Consider the following 18,832-nt stretch of genomic DNA (forward strand, 5'->3'; position numbering starts at 1 on the left):
TGAGTAACCCTGTCCTCCCAAGCTGCTTTTGATCACAGTGTCTCATCACAGCAACAGGAACCCAACTAAGACATGCACTATCTAAAACATCTTTTTCCCCAAAAACTGGACATTCCTTTCCCCTATTTCTTTTCCTATACATTTGTCTCTACATGGAACGCTAATTCTCTGTTGTCTCCCAGCAGACTGTAGTCAACATAATAGTCTTCCTCACAGGGCTAAAATATGCATGGTTACAGGCACTGGTCCCTCAAGACTCAACAACTCAAGAGTTATCAAGCTAAACACATATATTCTTCTCTCTCTCTAGGCTAATAAATATATATACACAGGAGCAGACAGTGGAGCTGTCATGGCTTCCTTCTGAGCTACCTCCTTGCCTACCTTTCTATCACAGGACTCCACCAAGGCAGCCACAAGTTCTGCTTCCCATAGGATGCCTTAAAATTCCCTGGCATCCCCTAGAGGTGGCCCTGCCTGAAAGAAAACTTATGCTCAGAGGAAACAAGATGAGCCAACAAGACTGTGAGAGGCTGGACCTTTGTGAGCCTCTCCCTGAGGCCTTCCAAGCGTGGGGAGGGAGAGCAGAGGAGCCTCCAGGGGTAGAAAGGCCGCGGATGCCTCTTTATGGGGAAGCGAGCAGAGAAAGGCCTTACCATATTTGACATCAGGAACTGTGACAGAACTCTCTGCAATGTTGGTTGACAGAATAATCTGTAGAGCATCAAACAAAACAGGTTGGTGTGTTCCCACACTACACACTAGAAAGGGGGGTCTTGATGTTGAATATAAGTGTATATATTGGCTCAAATGACAAATTAACTATCTTTGTATTTTATGCAGGCCACAACTCATCAAGAAGCTCCCACTACATGAAAAAATCAGACACATACAAACACATAGAGCACACATGATGCTTAGAAGAGGCATGTATGACATAGACCAGGGTCTGCGCATGAACCTATTATGAAATGGTTAGTGGAGGGACCGTGGACTTGCCAGGAGCCAAAAAGCAAAAGCAGGCAGAATCTAGTGCAAGGGTTGTTACCCTGAGCATCCTAAAGTAGTATCCAAAGTCTAGTTTGCCTAAAGACTCCAAACATCCTCAAGAATATCCGAGATTTAAGCCATAAGCTCCAGGGCTCAGACCCTGACTGGTCTGAGGGGTATCGGGGAAAAGCTGACGACCTCCAGACAGCTGAGGCCTCAGCTTCTGACAGGGCCATCACCCCCAAGACAGCGCACTCACTAGCAGTAGAGCCCTGGGGATTCAGGAAATCAAATATGCAAAAACCTTAGTTTCTTCGGGCATGGTAGTATACCTACAATCTGAGGACTCAGGAAGATTGGGAAAAGTAACCTCAAGTTCAGGGCCAGCCTAGGCTATGTACCAGGACCTCTCAAAACAAAAATCCTCTTTCAGGTAACTGATTTACAAAATAACACACAACACAAAAGGGCACAGATCCCATCAACGCACATGACTTGGTGACTCAGTAGCGGTTTGGGGCCCACTGGGAGAGGCTACGCACCAGTCCTCCTCCAGCAAAGATGAACATGTCCCACAACTCATCTTCCCAGCTTCCTACCTTTCTGTACCCAGGGACTGGACTTAAAAACACATTATTCTGTTCTTCTAAAGTCACACTGGAATGGAGTGGATAGACCTGTAACCTAAGAAACAAAGGACTAAAATAAAATGTCACATGACATATAGTAGAAGCAAGTAACAGTTCAGTGAGGCAGTTAGATGTAAGGCGTGACAGCACGACGTTCTGAGAGCCCAAGTGAAGGCTCCGTCCACACATACCTTTTGTGAATCATGTTTGTGAGAAGCTCGTGCATATAATTTATCTCACCCAGACCTAGGGGGAAGGGGAAGGCAAATGTGAATGTACTGCCAAAAGACTAATCTCTAAATTAAAGTGGTAATTTATCTTTAAGGGTCCTTCTATCTTTATGTACTCAACAGAGACGCTCTTAGGGCTGTTGCATGCACTAGCCGCATCCTGCAAATGCACAGTCACCAGACGAAGGTCCTCTTCTAGAGCAGGAGCACAGACAGCAGGACAGTTCACCAATGAATACTGAATGGCTACTGAGCATGTGCAGCGTGGGGGATGGGCAGGCGGGGCAGCGTGGGGGATGGGCAGGCGGGGCAGCGAGCAGAGTCTGGCATGTCTGTGGTCTCAGTGCTCTGCTCAGAGTCCTCAGTAAGAGGAGGATTTTTTTTTTTTATTATTATTTGAGAATTTCATGCCTGCACATAATGTGCTTTGATCAAATCTTCCCCACACTGCTGGTACTCCAATCCCTCGCACTAATGCCAATCCATTTTTCTTTCCTACCTTCATGTGCCCCTTTAAACACACACATACACACACACACACACACACACACACCAGTGTTCCCTTGGTGCTGTCTGGCTCTGTCTTGTACAGGCCTTAGTGCTTACAGTCATGGCAACTATGAGTTCATGTCTATAACAGACAGTCACTTCCAGCAATGCTGGGTCTCTACACACATCAACTCCTTCTGGCTCTGAAAATCTTTCTGCCCCCTCCATACTGATCACTGAGCCCTGGGGGTGCGGTGGGGAGTGCACCATTTAGAGCTAAGTACTCTACAGACTTCCATTCTCTACACAATTATTAATTGTGAGCCTCTATTAAATCACCACCTACTGCAAAAAGAGGTTCTTCTCGTTGAGTGTCGAGAGATTAATCTATAGGTACAAACATAAGGACTTAGGGAACCGTCTCTTATGTCCATTTAGCAGAATGTTGGGATTAGGCTCTCCCTCAGGGCCTATGACCTCACCAGCCTCCAGGTTTTAGCCCAGAAACAGCTATGAGTTCTTCCTTGTGGAGTGGATTTTTAATCCCACAAGAAAGAAGCTGACTGCTCCCACAGCATCTCTGCCTGCCACCGCTGTCCAGCAGGCCTGTCCTGCCAGTCAGATTGTTATTGTAGCTCAGAGCTCACAGCTGGGTAAGAGTATTAGACATTGCGCTCCCCAATTAGCACATATAGAACCTTCCAGCACTATTAAAACTAATCAGTAAGAGATCAACTCCCAGGCTGTATTCTAGAGGGTGACCCAAAGCAATGACAACAGCCTATAATGCGTGGGAGTCTATGGGATGTCCACTGACCACAGCTCTGTTGTACGGTAGCACCATCTAAACCTTTTATAGACAGGAAGCATATATGCTAGTAGGTTTCCATATGGCGTTTCAAAAGCTCTAGTGTTAGGAAGACCTCCTATACCACTTCTGTGCCCTGTCCACACCTGTCACACTATTTAACCCCTCCTGTCTCATTACTCTGGTTAGACCCTCCAGGGTTTGTCTACCCTGCCATCTTGAGACCCAATACCTCCCATGGTTCCTTACAAGGTCCATGACTTCTCTAAGTACGTCAGCTTTACCTACACAGGGAGAAGGTGGGGTGGCATGTTCACCCAGCACTCGGTAGTCCCAGCACTTGGAAGGCAGAGATAGAAGCTCTGAGTTCAAGGTCAGCCTGGTCTACACAGTTAGACCCTTATCTATAAACTAAATAAATAAACACACTATCTAAAGAGTCAAAGATCGTAGCCACAGAAAAGAACATGTAGTTTGTCCTTCTGGCTTCAATCACCTCACAGAATGACTTTCTCCAGTTCTACCCATTTAACCTGCAAAGTTACTAATCTCATCTTTCTTTTCAGCTGAACAACATCCCACTGTGTCTGTGGCACGTTTTCACTGCCCACCAGTTGATGGATATCTGGGTTGCTTTCATTCTGGGTCTTGGCTAGGAAGCTAGAGCAGCAATACATATGGGTGTGAGCAAGTGACTGCAGGAAGATATAAGAGCCCTTTGTGCCATTCAGGCCTTGGCACATAGCCACGCCCATACCACCCATAGCCACGCCCACATCACCCATAGCCACACCCACACACACCCCCACCTGCCATTCTTTGTGTTTGTTGGTTTTCTTTCATCTTAGCAATCTGTTTACAATAAGATAAATTTTCAAAGTAGTTTTAATGTGAATTTCCCTGATGACTAAAAATGTTTCTTAAGATATGTATCAGTTGGGTTGGAGAGACTGCTGAGACTGGAGAGACAGTTGGGTTAAAGGTGCTTGCTGCTCTTCTGAAGGGCAGAAGCTCAGTGTCCAGTACTGATGCAGTGACTTGAGAACCACATGTAACTCCATCTCCAGGGGACCTGACACCCCCTTGGTGTTCACAGGCCCCAGGCAATGCAACACTGTACAGATACACATGCACTTATGCACATAGAAAATAAACTGTAAATTTAAACATGTTTCTTGGCCACTGTCTGATTTTAAGAACTCTACTTCCTTGCCTTAGTTTTTGCCTGGGTTATTTTCTTGGTGGTTAGTTTTCTGAGTTCTTTATACATTCTAGTTGCCAACCCTTGGTCAGACGTAATTTTTTTCTCACCCTAGAATCTGTGCCTTTGTTTGAACAATGTTATTCATCAGCCTCGATGCCTGCACACCTGAAGTCCTGTTCAGAAAGTCCTTCCTGTGCCTGTAAGGTGAGCATGTTTCCCGCCTTCTCTATACCACATTGTGGTACCTGATTCACTAGGAACTCGATGTGTACAAGGTGTGAGATAAGATCTAGTTCTGTTCTTTACAGATCTAGCCTGACCAGAACCATTTACTGAGAATACTGTCTTTTCTCCAATGTGTATTTTTGGTCTCTTGTCAAGATCCCAGGTGAGTGTGAGCTCACAGGTGACTGCAGGGGTGAGTGTGAGCTCACAGGTGACTGCAGGGGTGAGTGTGAGCTCACAGATGACTGCAGGGGTGAGTGTGAGCTCACAGGTGACTGCAGGGGTGAGTGTGAGCTCACAGATGACTACACGGGTGAGTATGAGCTCACAGATGACTGCAGGGTGAGTATGAGCTCATAAGTGGGTCCTCACTTAGTATTTTTATATCAGTACCATTCTGTTTTTATTCTATGGTTCTATAACATAACTGAAAATCAGATATAAGGCTCTCTCCAGCAGTGGTGTTATTGTTCATGATAGTTCTAGATATCCTGGTCTTTTTCTGTTTCCATATGAATTTTGAAATTCTTTCTGAATAGAATTGCCCTCGAATTTAGATGAGGATTGCACTGTGTGGTTGCTTTGGGTGGGATAACATTTCTACAGTGTTAATCCTACCAACCCCTGAGTGTGGTGTGTGTGTGTGTGTGTGTATGTGAGGGGGGGAGTGTTTTTATCTTCTGGTATCTTCTTCAATCTTTTTTCTGTGTCTTAAATTTTTTTTATTGAGCAAGTCTTTTACTTCCTCTCTTAAGTTAACCTTAAGATACAAGACAACCTTGCAGTTCAATCTGACTCTTTGTCCTTCTGTACCAGAACTAGGACAAATGTATCATGACATTAGTTAGTAATATATACATTCTTTCAGTGTTTCCCTTATCAGGGCAGTGACTGCCGATGAGCGTGGGCCACAGAAGTGTCTTCCCTGCTGTTTCCCAAATTTCCTCCAATGAATACACGAAGCTTTCTTATCAAAAAAATGTCTTTAACCAGATAAGGTAACTCCAGTCTGGAATCTCAGAAACTGGGAGATGGAAGCAAGGTCATACATACCCAGTTCACGGCGAGACTTGGCCACATAGACAGCTCCAGACCAGGCAAGGCTACACTAAAATTCTGTCTCAAAACCAAAACCAAACATACAAAAACCAAAATAGACTGGAGTGTAACTCAGTGGTGGGTTCTGAGTGGTGAGTTGTGTGTGATCCCAAGAAAACAAAACTAGTAATAGTCCTCTCTAAAGGATTTGGTCCTTTTCAGTAGGTTTGAAAATGCGCACTGACCTACAGAGTCTGCATCTGCACGTGCCTCATGTGGGTTATCAATATGTGGAACATGTTCAACTGTACCTACCAAAAACTACTTAAGATTCCAACTCTAGTGACTGAAAATGTTGAGTGACCTGACTTAAAGTCAGTGCACATACAGGAGCTACAATACAGTCCTGGTGTAGTCAATGGGACGGACGGTTGGTCTCATAAAGAGGGAAGAGACAGAGGCACACAAGAATGCCATGTGACAGCCGTCTAAGTGGAGCCACCAGTGAAACAAGCCCAAGGCCTGAGGACAGCTACACAGAGCTAGGAAGAGCTCAGAGCCTGAGAGGAGCGCGTCTCCTGACAGCTTGTTCCAGAAAGCCTAACTGTTCTCACAGCAGGCAAACCCACCACTCTTGTTTTGAGCATCTGATTTGCGATGCTTGCTGGAGCAGCCCTGAAAAAACTAATTCATGTCTGCTCGAAACAAGTCAGCCAATGAAACTGCAAACATAATATGGCAGACTTGATTTGCATTAGTATTTAACACAAAGTCACACAGCAGAAGGTAAAATGTCACCCGTAAACACCTTGCTGGGCTGTGTTCACCTTGTGAGGGTTTACTGAGGAGCACAATAGCTTTGCCTTTTCCTTAAAGTTTGTGGACTTAGAAGTCATGTGGCAAATACTCACAGATGCAACTCTATGCACGGCCAGCTAACGGGAGTTTCTGTACACGAGTCTACTCAGTAAGCAAAATGTGACAAGGATTTGATTTGAAACTCACGTTATATTCCAAAATTAAGTTTCTCTGTTGCAGGCTATTGCTTCCATTGCGACACACACAAATATTCACATGTTCTGTATATTACCTTTCAGCAACAAAATATGTGAATTACTGTTAAATATAATTTCATCAAACCATACTACTCGATAAAGTCATTTTGACAAAGTGCATTAGACACAATTGAGTCTCTTCCGAAAGGTGCAGTAAGAGCGCATTTTCTTTAGCCCCAAGAAGGGACTCAGAGACTGCTGCTGAGTCCACAGGGCTTCACGCTTTGCTCGCATCGAGAATGCTGCACTGCCAATCACTTCACATTCATGACCATGCAAAGGGATGTTCTTAACAAAGCAAAACATCTTACCAGAAATCGTGAAGCTGACAAGCCTGCCTTACAAAGGTACTCTTCCTTCCTTACTATGGACTCTTTGTAGCAATGCAAAGGTTACGGACAAGCCAAACTAAGTCACAGTTGCTCAGGTTCTCAAGTCTAAGAGAACAGGCAGCATGAACACCATTGTTCAAAATGTGCTGTCCAGAGTATCAAAATTCCAGTCACAAAATCATGACATGCACACCTGGCAGGAACACCAGCACGCTGCTCCGCTCCGACACAAACTGGGCCCCGGACCAGGTCTTGTTCCTGTCAAAATGTGAGGTGAATAAGTTTGAATCAAGGCTAACAGAGTCCCGCTGCGTGCGACCCTGCTGCTACAGGTTCTGTTCATGAAAGCTCTTGCAGACCATGTGAGGCAATGCTCTCCACTTTACATGAAGGTAGAGGCGTGCAGAGAGAGGCCAAGCAGGCAAAAGGCCAGGGCTCCTCACTTCCACTGCATTTGCCCATAAGACACAATCTGCAAAAGTTTTCCTGCAAATTTAGATACTATAATCCAGAACCCCAAGATACAACCCTTAGAATAACTATAAGCAAACCTTATTAAGGCCTAGATCACTACAAAGGATGCTTACAGAAGCAGATCTAGGATGACCACGTCTTATTACCAGGGCTTTTTCTGTATGAAATAGACTGAGGGCCCTCCCTGCACTTTATGCCTTCCTCTGTGTAGTCTGGGAACTGCAGGAACAGACACAAGGACCCTGCACAGCTCTGCAGCCGATCTCCTGGCTAGAGAGACAGATTAGAAAGTACGTGAAGAAGGAAGGAGGCCCTGTCAGCTCAGCAACAAGACTGAAGTAGACAAACAGGACAAAGGGCACAGGGCTGGCGCTGGAGGGATGTCTCAACTGTGAAAAAGTACTGGCTTCTCTTCCAGCCGATCCAGGTTCAGTCTCTAGCACCAGCATGGTCACTTATAAGAACCTGTAACTCTAGTTTCAGGGATCTGATGTCCTAGTCTAGCCCCATGGGCACTAGGCACACACAGTACACAGACACACATGCAGGCAATACATTCTGATACACATAAAAAGAGTTGTGGAGCTGTGTATGAAGTGACTGCTCAGAGAGACTGCAGGAACATGAAGGAGGTAGTCATAAAAGTCCAGGAAGGGCAAGCAAGGCTGTTGCCTGGGAACAGCAGCCTCAGAGGAGAAGGGCATGCGCTGACCCACACAGAAAGGCTTGTCAACCACACTGCGGAGGAAACACATCCCTGGGGCGAGCTGGTCACCAGCCGAGCAGAGCCTGGTCGGTGAGCTCTAGACTGCAAAAGACAATGTTCCAAATGGTGGGCTGTGCTGAGGGACAACACCCAAGAGGTGCAACTGAGACAGACAGACAGACAGACAGACAGACAGAGAGACTGGAAGTTGGATTATAACAGATTTAACAAGTTGCAGGATTCAAGATCAAGATCAATGTCTAAAAGTGGGCTGGACGCAGTGGGGTAAGGCATATGCTTAGCACATGCAAAGACCCGGATTCAACACCAGCACCAGGGGAAACAAATGTGGCTCAAAGGTAAAGGGAAAGTGTGAGATGAAAACTGACCTGGAACACAACTCGTACAACCACTCTGGAAACCAACTGGCAGTTTCTCAGAAAACTGGGAATAGTTCTACCCCAAGATTCAGCCACACCACTCCTGGGCATACACCCAAAAGATGTCCCACTAAATCACAGGGATGCTTGCTCAACTATATTCATAGCAGCTTTATTTGTAACAGCCAGAAACTGGAAACAACCCAGATGTCCCTCAACTGAAGAATGGATAAAGAAAATGTGGTCCATTTATGCAATGGAATACTAGTCAGCTATTAAAACCAAGAACATCATGAAATTTGCAGGCAAATGCATGGAACTAGTAAATAGCATCCTGATGAGGTAACCCAGAGCCAGAAAGACACACATGGTATGTCCTCACTTAGAAGTGGACACTAGCTGTAAAGAGCAGGACAGCCAGGCTACAATCTACAGGCCCAGAGTACCTGGGAAGTAAGTAGGTCCCAAGGAGGATGTGTGACCCTCACTCAGAAGGAAAACTAACCAGTCATCGGATGTGGATGGAGAGAGGGAGCTGGGTAGGAGGGGAGGGGAGGGGAGGGGAGGGGAGGGGAGGGGAGGGGAGGGAGGGCGGGCTAGACTTGAGAATGGAAATCAGTGGAGTGATCTCTGGAGTGGAGACCTGGGACCGGGGACCGGGGACTGGGAGGTTGCTGGGGGGAGGAGAGGAGACAGCCTATGGGGTGACCCTAGTTGAGATCCTAACAGAGGGGGATATAGAGGCTGAAGTGGCCACTTCCTGTGGGCCAGGCAGGATTTCCAGAGGAGGGAGGGGAACATCAATTCACCTACAAAACTTTCAGCCTGGGCTGTGATTGGTATCTAAAGTGAATTAAAAATTAATTATTAAAAATAAAAAGAATGATAAAAAGCAGTGTTTATCCAAACTTTATGGAGATTTGATCACAAAAGTGATGATGTAAAAAATTATAGGGTTCAAGACTAGCCTGTACTACACAGGGGACTGGTTTTAAATTATCTTCCCAAGGAGCCAGGGAGTCGGCTTAGTCAGTAAGCACCTGCCTCACAATCACGAGACCTGAGTTCAATCCCTACCACTCAAACATGCAAGGCATGGTCACCTCTGCTCACAGTCCCCTCACGGCAGAGGCAAAGACAGACGAGCCCGGGCTCGCTGAGCAGCCAGGCTGGCGCTGCCGGGAGCTCTGGGCCAGTGAGAACTAGGAGGTGGAGAGGTCCCTGAAAAAAGGCAAAGTTGGCCTCTGGCCTCCACATACACAAATGTATACATGCACACAACACACACCCAAAATACACACACATGCACACAACACACACCCAAAATACACACACATGCACACAACACACACCCAAAATACACACACATGCACACAACACACACCCAAAATATACACACATGCACACACACACAATACACACACATGCACACATACACAAGAGAAAATAAATGTAAAAATAAATAAGTAAATAAAATAAGCCTCTCTAAGCCCAGCATGGCACTGCACACCTGTAGTACCAACCATCTGGAGGCGGATGCAGGAAATTGGGTGAGCCCAGCTCAAAAATCAGTCTAAGAACATAAAAAAATTTCATTAAAAAACTAAGGGCATGGGCCAGTGAGATGCTGTGGGTAAAGGTGCTGGACGTGCTAGCCCGATGGCCCGAGTCCCATCCCTGGAACATATAGGTACGACTCCACACATGTCCTCACATGCACACACACAAACACAGTAATAACTTTTATTAATGGCCGAAAGACAGCTTAGCTGCTAAAATGTTCGCTTGCCTCAAACATAAGAACTGAGTTCAGTCCTCAGAGCCTTGGTAAAACTGTTGGCTGCTGTGACTGCGATTCCAGTTCTGGGGAGGGAGAGACAGGAGTCGCCTCGGGCTTGACTGCCACAGCCGCGCCTAACTGGGGTGTCAGGCTCTCTTCAGGCCACCCTTTGAGAAACCTTGTCTCAAAAGAGTTGGATTGCAATCCTGAGGATGACACCCAGCCTACACACAAACACATGTGCACACATACAAAGGCACACATCACTCATTTCCAGCTACCAGTAACCAAATGCAGGGTGTCGTTTTTAAGGACAGACTCACATGGCTCCCGGGAAGACGGGGCGGTTCCTGGAATGAAACAGGGTCAGAATTGGTGAATGGCCAGAACCATGCGCCCAAGGATGGAACAGACATCCCAAGGAAGGCTCCGACACACTCTATTTAGGACAACCGGGGCACAAAAAAGTCAACTGAAACTAACAAAATCCATCAATCTTCTAAAAATTAGACAACAAGCCTCATAAACGAAAAGATTTTTGCAAAGAGGTCTTCTCACATAAAGAATTGTTATCCAAATACATAAAGAATACTTAAGCTTAGCATTGAAAAGAACAAAGCCTGGTATGATGGCATATTCTTTTAACCCCAGCACTCGGGAGGCAGAGACAGGCAGATCTGTGAGTTCTAGGCTACCCTGGCCTACCCAGCAAGTTCCAGGCCAACCAGTGCTAACTAGTGACACCTTATCTCAAACAAACAATCAAAACAGATAAATACCTGGATTGAAAAATGGGCAAAGACACAAACACACACCTCATAGAAGCAGCGGTGTGATGGCACCACGCCCACTCTGAGAGCAAAGCCCAGACCACACAGATGGCAAAGCCTGTGAGCCCCTTGCTGTGGTAGTGAGACCTGGTGCAGCCACAAGAAAGATGGGCTGAAAAACAAACCGCTCTCCACATGCACACCAGCAACTGTGCTCCTTAGAATGTATCCAACGACCTGGCTGTCAGGCCTACATAAAGCCAGCATGGAAGTTTGTATATCAGCTCTATTCATAGTCTGAGACTTGAAGACAATCAAGATGTCAGTTAGGAGGTAAATAGGCAGACAGTGGTCAGGGTAGACACAGCATACTATTTGCCAATTAAAAAGTCAGGGCCAAGGAGCCGGCCGGCATGGTGGGTAAGGTACTCAAAGAGCAGAAGAGGGAGTTCTTCCTGGGGTCAGTCTTAGGGCATGCACAACAAAGAAAATGGAACAAGGCAAATACAGTGAGGACTCAGACAGCAGCCACAGGAGGAAGGGCTATTGGGCAGCATTCAAGTCTCACGCTGAGACAAGGAGCCCACTCCATCCCAGGCACAGGAACCACAGAGAAACCCACGCCTGCTCCCAGGTCTGAGGCTGTAGGTGACCAAAGACAAAGATTATGTCTGAGAGTTAGCCAGAGCAAAAAGATACATCTCCCCACGGGGAGCAAGGAGACAAGGAAGCCAAGAGGCCATAGGAAAACAGCACCATCATTTAGAGCTAGTGCTAAAAACATAGAAAGAAAAGATGCATTTTGTTCCATGCCTGGCTCAGAGACACTGTGAATACAAAGTTAGAAAAGTAAAATGCAGGGAGCATCTAAGAACCTAAGGCCTCACACATGTCTGTATGCCTGCTCTGAGAATCCAAAGTCTGAACTGCTTCGGTGTCCAGCACTTCACTTTGAGCTGCAAAGTGGTTTTTGGGGTTGGGGTGTTTCTGGGTTCAGTCTCTGATGTCTGGTCCAAGCATTTCAGGTGAAAGGCCCAGCCTGCAGCCACCAGCAGTGCATGCGCATAAGGCGGAGAGCCAGCGCTTGTGGCTACTGACTGCTGAGTACACCCCAGGTCTGCATGCTTCAAGTCATGCTATATACATAAAGACATGGGGTTTCCAATGCATGCATTTGCATGTGTGTGTAATGTGGGGGGAATATGTGCATGCAGAAGTAGGGAAAGGGGGCAGGGGAAAGGAGGAGGAAGGGGAGAGGAAGGGAAGAAGGGAGGAAATGAGGAGGGGAGGCATGGAGGGAGGCAAAGGAGAGAGCGTGGGAGAGATGAGTCAGAAGCCTGAGTGCCAGCTTGGCCTTCAGCCTCCAGAGCCCTGGCCACCTTCCCCAGCAGGGCTTCTCCCCAGCCCGAGTCTCACCAACCAGCCAGGCCAGACTGATGTCAGGACCATTTGCCTGCACCTTCCCAGTGGGATTGCAAGCGCACGCCAGCATGCCTGGCTTTCCCCCTGCAGTTTCTAGGCATTAAACTCAGATCCTGCAAACTAAGCACTTCATCAACTAAGCCATCTCCACAGATCACGCTTTTCATCTGTTGATTCAGATTTAGATTTTTTTAAACAAAGAATGAAACTGAAATAAAATAACTTTTTACCCAAATAAAAGCTGAGAACATTTACCAACAGAGGCAGAATTTGGAAAGAATGAAAGCCACCCAAGGTAAGAAGTCCAGATTTGACAAGGATTAAGTCAGGGGTATCCCAAGGTCTACAGGAAAATGTCACCCCAGCCATCTAGTTTTGGTTACTAAGGGAGGAGACTACACATTACCATTGTTTCTAAAATAATAAATGCTACTTATGAGACGCAAACCATCACTTAGAACCTAAACTGTCCTAAAAGAAAAAAATTTCAAATTACAAAAAAAAAAAAAAAAAAAAAAAAAAAAAAAGCTAAAAGAATGAACATCTAAATTGCCTACAGGATGTCCGAAAATATCCCTGAGGCAAGAGAATAAAAGGCAAGCAGAGGACGCCGCGCTACTCCTACACCTGTGTGAGTCCGTGCGACTCCAGACCACTTTCTGGCCTAATGATAACTTAAAACAAATAACAGTCTTAAAGCTGTGCTCGGCAGGACTGACTTTCGTTAGAGGTTTGCAGAGCGACTGCTGCAATGTGTCCACAGCCTGGGTGGCAGGCAGTGCACACCTGAACCCAGCACCTGAAGGCAGGGGACCACAGTTCAGTCAAGTGTCTGCAGCTATTACCTAATACCATAAATACTATGTCATCTGGGATGAGGGACCAGTGCTCCAAGGTACACATGGAGTTGTAGCCAGAGGGACTCTTACCCGCTCTCTTTCATGTCCAGGTCATCGAACATCTGAATGAGAGAGACGGCAACTTCGTAAACATCCTTTGTTATCACTGGCTCCTCCAGACGATAGGGGGGGAGCTGAAAAAGTAAGGGAACAGGATGGCAGACGAGTGTGAGTTAAGACGCGTGCTCACACTTTCACCATGACTCTAAGAGACCCTAAGTAAAGTAATGAGGAGGAGGAGGAGGAGGAGGAGGGAGGAAGAGGAGGAGGAGGAGGAGGAGGAGGAGGAGAATAACACCAACAATAATTCCATTCACAGCCACTCTTGAGCACTTGGTGGCAAGCGCTCGCCCCCTGGGGTCCCTGAGATGCACGATGTTAAGTCAATAGCAGCATAGACAGAACCGAGAGCTGAAACGGAGACTACTTTTAAGCCACTGGACAAACTGCACTGGAGGCCTAGGGGAGCTGGGTCGGAGACCTTCCAGGGCATCAATCCCTGCCTCTAAAAGCACCAGCCCAACCACAACACACAGGACCTACCAGCAAAGGGCAGTACCACATCTCCCAGTGTACCAAGGGTGCCTCATGACACAGGAGCTGCCTGCCAAGGCTTAGAAGATTGCTAGATTATTTTGAACATTAAACAAACCCACACTGGCCTAGTGGCTTAGAATCTCCCTAGGGGTCCTGCATGGAGCACCGGGCACCGACCTCTGCAGCCTCCTCCCCTGGCCGGGCCAGCATGTCTGTCTATGCACAGAGCTCTGCAGGAGCCCAGGCCACAGCTACACAGCCTCTCCAAGCCCCACAGCACAAGTTCTACAGAGCCTATTTACAGAGCCGTTCTATGTTTCCCACCAAGAGTAAGAAAGCATTGTTTAAAAACTGGTTCAACTACAATCTACAAGACACCATGCATCAGTTGTGATGGACACGCAGAAAGAAGCCTTCATGTGGTCAGAAGTTAGTTATATATGAAATATTCTTCCACCTATTACTTAGAGTAAATTAAATCAGCTAGTATCCAAAAAATCATTTCCCAATATTACTACAGTTCTACTAACTTGGTTATGACAAGTTTACTTTTATTTAAACAAAGTACGTTTGATCCAGTTATCCCTGATATACTTTAAACTCCCACTCTATCCTAACAGGGACTGATATTCTGTAATACAATTACTCAAAAATAGAAATGAGGGTTGTGCTCCAACAAACCCACCCAGAAGTCTGCTATACACAACAGCCATGTGGAAAGCATGCTGCGTGACAGGAACTCTGCTGAGCTCTAGAACCCAAGGCCTCTAAACTGCTGTTCTTGGTGGGGTTTGGCCAATAACCCCTAGGGCCCCTGGCTGTCCCCAGCTCCGCAGTGTTGAGAATTCCGACAGTAAATGACCGGGCCTGCTGAGCCCTCAGGTTCTCAGGCAGTGAGAGGAACACATTAGCACCTGAGCTGTCACTCATAGCCCCGAGTTATGCTTTCTAACACAACTCTGACAGACGACAAGGGCAGGTTGGTTGTGGCCCAGCTGTCTGTTGGAACTAGAAGGGAGAGAGAGGCCCACATCCCCTGTATTCTGAGCCAACGGATTGCACGAGTGCTGCCACAAAGCATGGGTGTGAGGGAAGCACTAGGCACCTGAACAGTCCCTCTGATGTTCATGCCCAAGAAGGAGGTTCTGATCCCTACACAGGTCACCAACGTGACATGTCCAGGCTGGCCAGAGTGCCAGAAAACAAGGAACCAGTTCCTTAAAAAGTACATGCATCAAGAGAATGGGCACGCCTCCCATAGTGAGGACCAAACGGTGGCAGGACAGAGTTACGGGACCTAAAGGGAGTGCATAAACCGCCGTGAGCTGGGCACAGCGCCACATACTTGTACCAGCATTTTGGAAAGAAGGGGCAGGAGGAGCAGGGGCTCAAAGTCATCCTTGCCTACACAGCAAGACTGAGGTTAGCCTGGCTACATAAGATTCTGCTTCAGGTGAAATGCAACAACACAGGCTGCCCTAGGGTGGGAGACTGTCCTGAGGGTGAGGCGCCGCACTTATGGGCCCGGGTTATGCATCAGGAACGTTCTCTGCACAATCCCCCTAGAGTGTACACGTACACGGGTGGAGCTCTTCTAAGGACAGTCTCGAGAAAGAAGGCAAGTTGAGCACAAAGATAAAGGTGGTCCCTTACAGGCCCTGTAGGCATCAACAAAACCAGAAGACCATGGGGACGAAAGACAATGAACTGTGACAGTGTCTGTTCCCTCAGAAGCCACGTGAGCTTAAGGCCCACCTTGCTACATGGTGACAGGAGCGAAGGAGCCTGGTCAATACAAGCTGGGCTAAGTGGGGTCAGTAGTGACACTGAAGAGACAAGAAACCTGGGAACTAGAGGAGCAAAGATGACATCCCAACCCCCACCCAGGCAGAGTCTGCAGGGACACCTGGGCCTGGGGAGGATGTTTCTGAAGGGGAAAGAAACTCACTTATGTTTAAACACAGGCAAGAAAAAATGAGTGGCCGGGGGGTTGGCATACATCTGTAATCCCAGCACCCGGGAGGCAGAGGCAGCAAGTGATGCCAAGATGAGGAGACGACGCCGACAGGCCATGGCCAGCGGAGAGAGAGATGGGTGAGCACAGGCGGACGGACAGGTGTCACCTGAGGCACGCTGGAGCGTGAGATGGCACTAAAGCACGGGAGGAAGGATGAGGAGACTGGACTCTCCTGAGGCTGAATGTTACAGATGAACAAACAGCACCACCTTCACCGCAGGCAGCAGAGGCAGGCTCGGGAGGGGAGCGTGGCTTAGCACACAGGGCCCAAGACCCAGCCCAGCAGCCTCCCCCAAAGCGTCCACACACAAACCAATATGCAGTTAGGTCTGCCCCGTCATGCTTGTTCGTGCCCTGAGCTATTCACCACGCGCCTTCTAGATAGCAGAGACAGGCTACGTGGTAGGCGGCGGAAAGCCTAGGTCCTACAAAACAGAACAGAGCCCAGCTTAGTCAAGGGCGCTGGCTCTCAGGCCAGCAGGAGAGCCTCACAGGATGGATGCCCACAGCTGATCTTACCCTTCTTTCAATGCACCCCCAAAGCGCTGTCTGATGTTGCAGTCAGGTGAACCCACACAGCCCCTCACTGCAGTGAGGCCCACTCTTCCACACTACAAATATCTTTAACAAACCCTGTCTCAAAAAAAAAAAAAAAAAAGCAAATGCATGTATTTTTCTGTCCCGACAATTCCTTTCCAGGCTCAGAGGTTCCAGGAAGGTGTGTGGTCCACACAGAGGTCTCAACACAGCATTTGGCACAGTCTAGGACATTGTTGGCTGTGATAATGAAAAGGGACAAGGGCAAGAAGAAAACATCTTATGATGCTAAGGATACTCCTGCCATGCAGGATTCTCTGGCCAAAATGCCGGTACTGCTGAGGCTGAGAAGCAGTGATCTCCAAGACAAGCTGTCTGGTATGCACAGAGCACGCCGCAGAGCTGGTCGCTACAGCACTGTCGTGAGAGCCAAGATGTCAGAGACGTGATAAAGAACAGCCCCACATGGAGGAAGAGCACATGTGTGGGGAGCTGGTGTGACGGCAGAGAGCCTGCCACCTCTGCGACAGAAAGCTCCCATGTCTGCTGGACAGATCCTGAGCGCGGTGCAAGAGCAGTGTCTCCTGGGAAGGGAAGGGAAGGGAGGCCTGGCAGCTAGAGAGGAGGAGAGAGGAGAGGACTGAGAAAGGTTTTCATTCATTTCTGATTCTGTTCCTGAGCTGGGTAGAACCCAGGGTCTCAAGTGGCTGCAGAAGCACTTCCTCACTGAGCACAGTCCCAGAAGGATGGGACAGGGAGTGTTTCTTATCTGATTCTACTTCAGGCTTAACTTCTGAGACCGCCAAGTGTCCCACACATGTGAAAACAAGTCTACATATGTCCCCAGCCTTCACTGTCACCCTCTATTAGAAAATGTACATTTAATCAGAGTTCTGTCTAAAGTATATTACCCATCCTTCAGTAAATCTATTTTGTAATAACAGAAATCCCAAGCTTCGGTCTTCACCGTGAGCGAGGCAGGACACTCATCTCAATGGTTTCTGTAGGGCTGTGTGATGTGGGTATTTATGAGCTCACAGCTGTAACAAAGACCCAATCCTTTCCTCCTGTTTTATCGTCTACCCCCTCCCTGCCATGTGTCTGCTCTGACAAGTTCTAAAAGGGCCTTGCAACCATACCTGGGGAATTCAATTTGTCAGAAACCAAAATCCATTTACTATAAAGGAAGCAATGTGTCCCAACATACCCCACTATGATAAATGTGTCCCAAATCATTGAGGTAATACTCTTCAATAGCATGGGGCTTGCCCTCCACTTCAAAAACGTATGCAGGGTTCATCTTGTTCTGAACAGGAACAGCAAAGTAGTCTGCAAACTGCTTGCAGTTGATGGTGGCAGACATGAGGATCACCTGCAGGGAAGAGAGCCCAGCTGTGAGCAGTGACAGTCACCTCTGAGTCCAGGGGAAGAGAGCCCAGCTGTGAGCAGTGACAGTCACCTCTGAGCCCAGGGGAAGAGAGCCCAGCTGTGAGCAGTGACAGTCACCTCTGAGCCCAGGGGAAGAGAGCCCAGCTGTGAGCAGTGACAGTCACCTCTGAGCCCAGGGGAAGAGAGCCCAGCTGTGAGCAGTGACAGTCACCTCTGAGTCCAGGGGAAGAGAGCCCAGCTGTGAGCAGTGACAGTCACCTCTGAGTCCAGGGGAAGAGAGCCCAGCTGTGAGCAGTGACAGCCACCTCTGAGCCCAGGGGAAGAGAGCCCAGCTGTGAGCAGTGACAGTCACCTCTGAGCCCAGGGGAAGAGAGCCCAGCTGTGAGCAGTGACAGTCACCTCTGAGTCCAGGGGAAGAGAGCCCAGCTGTGAGCAGTGACAGTCACCTCTGAGCCCAGGGGAAGAGAGCCCAGCTGTGAGCAGTGACAGTCACCTCTGAGTCCAGGGGAAGAGAGCCCAGCTGTGAGCAGTGACAGTCACCTCTGAGCCCAGGGGAAGAGAGCCAGCTGTGAGCAGTGACAGTCACCTCTGAGCCCAGGGGAAGAGAGCCCAGCTGTGAGCAGTGACAGTCACCTCTGAGCCCAGGGGAAGAGAGCCCAGCTGGAAGCAGTGACAGCCACCTCTGAGCCCAGGCCTGCTTGCTAGATCCTCCTGCCATGTACTACCTACTGAAGCCTTTTATTTTATTATATTTTATTATTTTGTTACATCCTAACCAGAGTCCCCTCTCTCCTCTCCTCACAGTCCCTCTCCCATAATTCCCCTATCTCCCTCCCCATCCACTCCTCCTCCTTTTCTCTTTAGTAAGGGCGGGCCTCCAACAAGTTTTAAATAGACTATCTTGATTTTTTTTCTTGTGTA

The 18,832-nt window shown here is 47.8% G+C and overlaps 1 protein-coding gene across 1 annotated transcript in view; it reads right to left on the minus strand.

The window, feature by feature from the left end:
• The window catches only part of Tdrd9 (tudor domain containing 9), a 95,492-nt gene that overhangs the window by 48,266 nt on the left and 28,394 nt on the right, over nucleotides 1–18,832 (minus strand). Inside the window, exons 7-12 of the mRNA XM_052186676.1 lie at nucleotides 17,730–17,894; nucleotides 13,462–13,565; nucleotides 7,194–7,258; nucleotides 1,811–1,865; nucleotides 1,590–1,674; nucleotides 657–714 (exon numbers count right to left, since the gene is read on the minus strand). Coding sequence (XP_052042636.1) covers nucleotides 657–714; nucleotides 1,590–1,674; nucleotides 1,811–1,865; nucleotides 7,194–7,258; nucleotides 13,462–13,565; nucleotides 17,730–17,894 — 532 coding nt within the window. The remainder of the gene's footprint in view (nucleotides 1–656; nucleotides 715–1,589; nucleotides 1,675–1,810; nucleotides 1,866–7,193; nucleotides 7,259–13,461; nucleotides 13,566–17,729; nucleotides 17,895–18,832) is intronic.

This window comes from Apodemus sylvaticus, chromosome 6 (assembly GCF_947179515.1).
Source record: "Apodemus sylvaticus chromosome 6, mApoSyl1.1, whole genome shotgun sequence".
In the NCBI taxonomy this organism is placed as follows: domain Eukaryota; kingdom Metazoa; phylum Chordata; class Mammalia; order Rodentia; family Muridae; genus Apodemus; species Apodemus sylvaticus.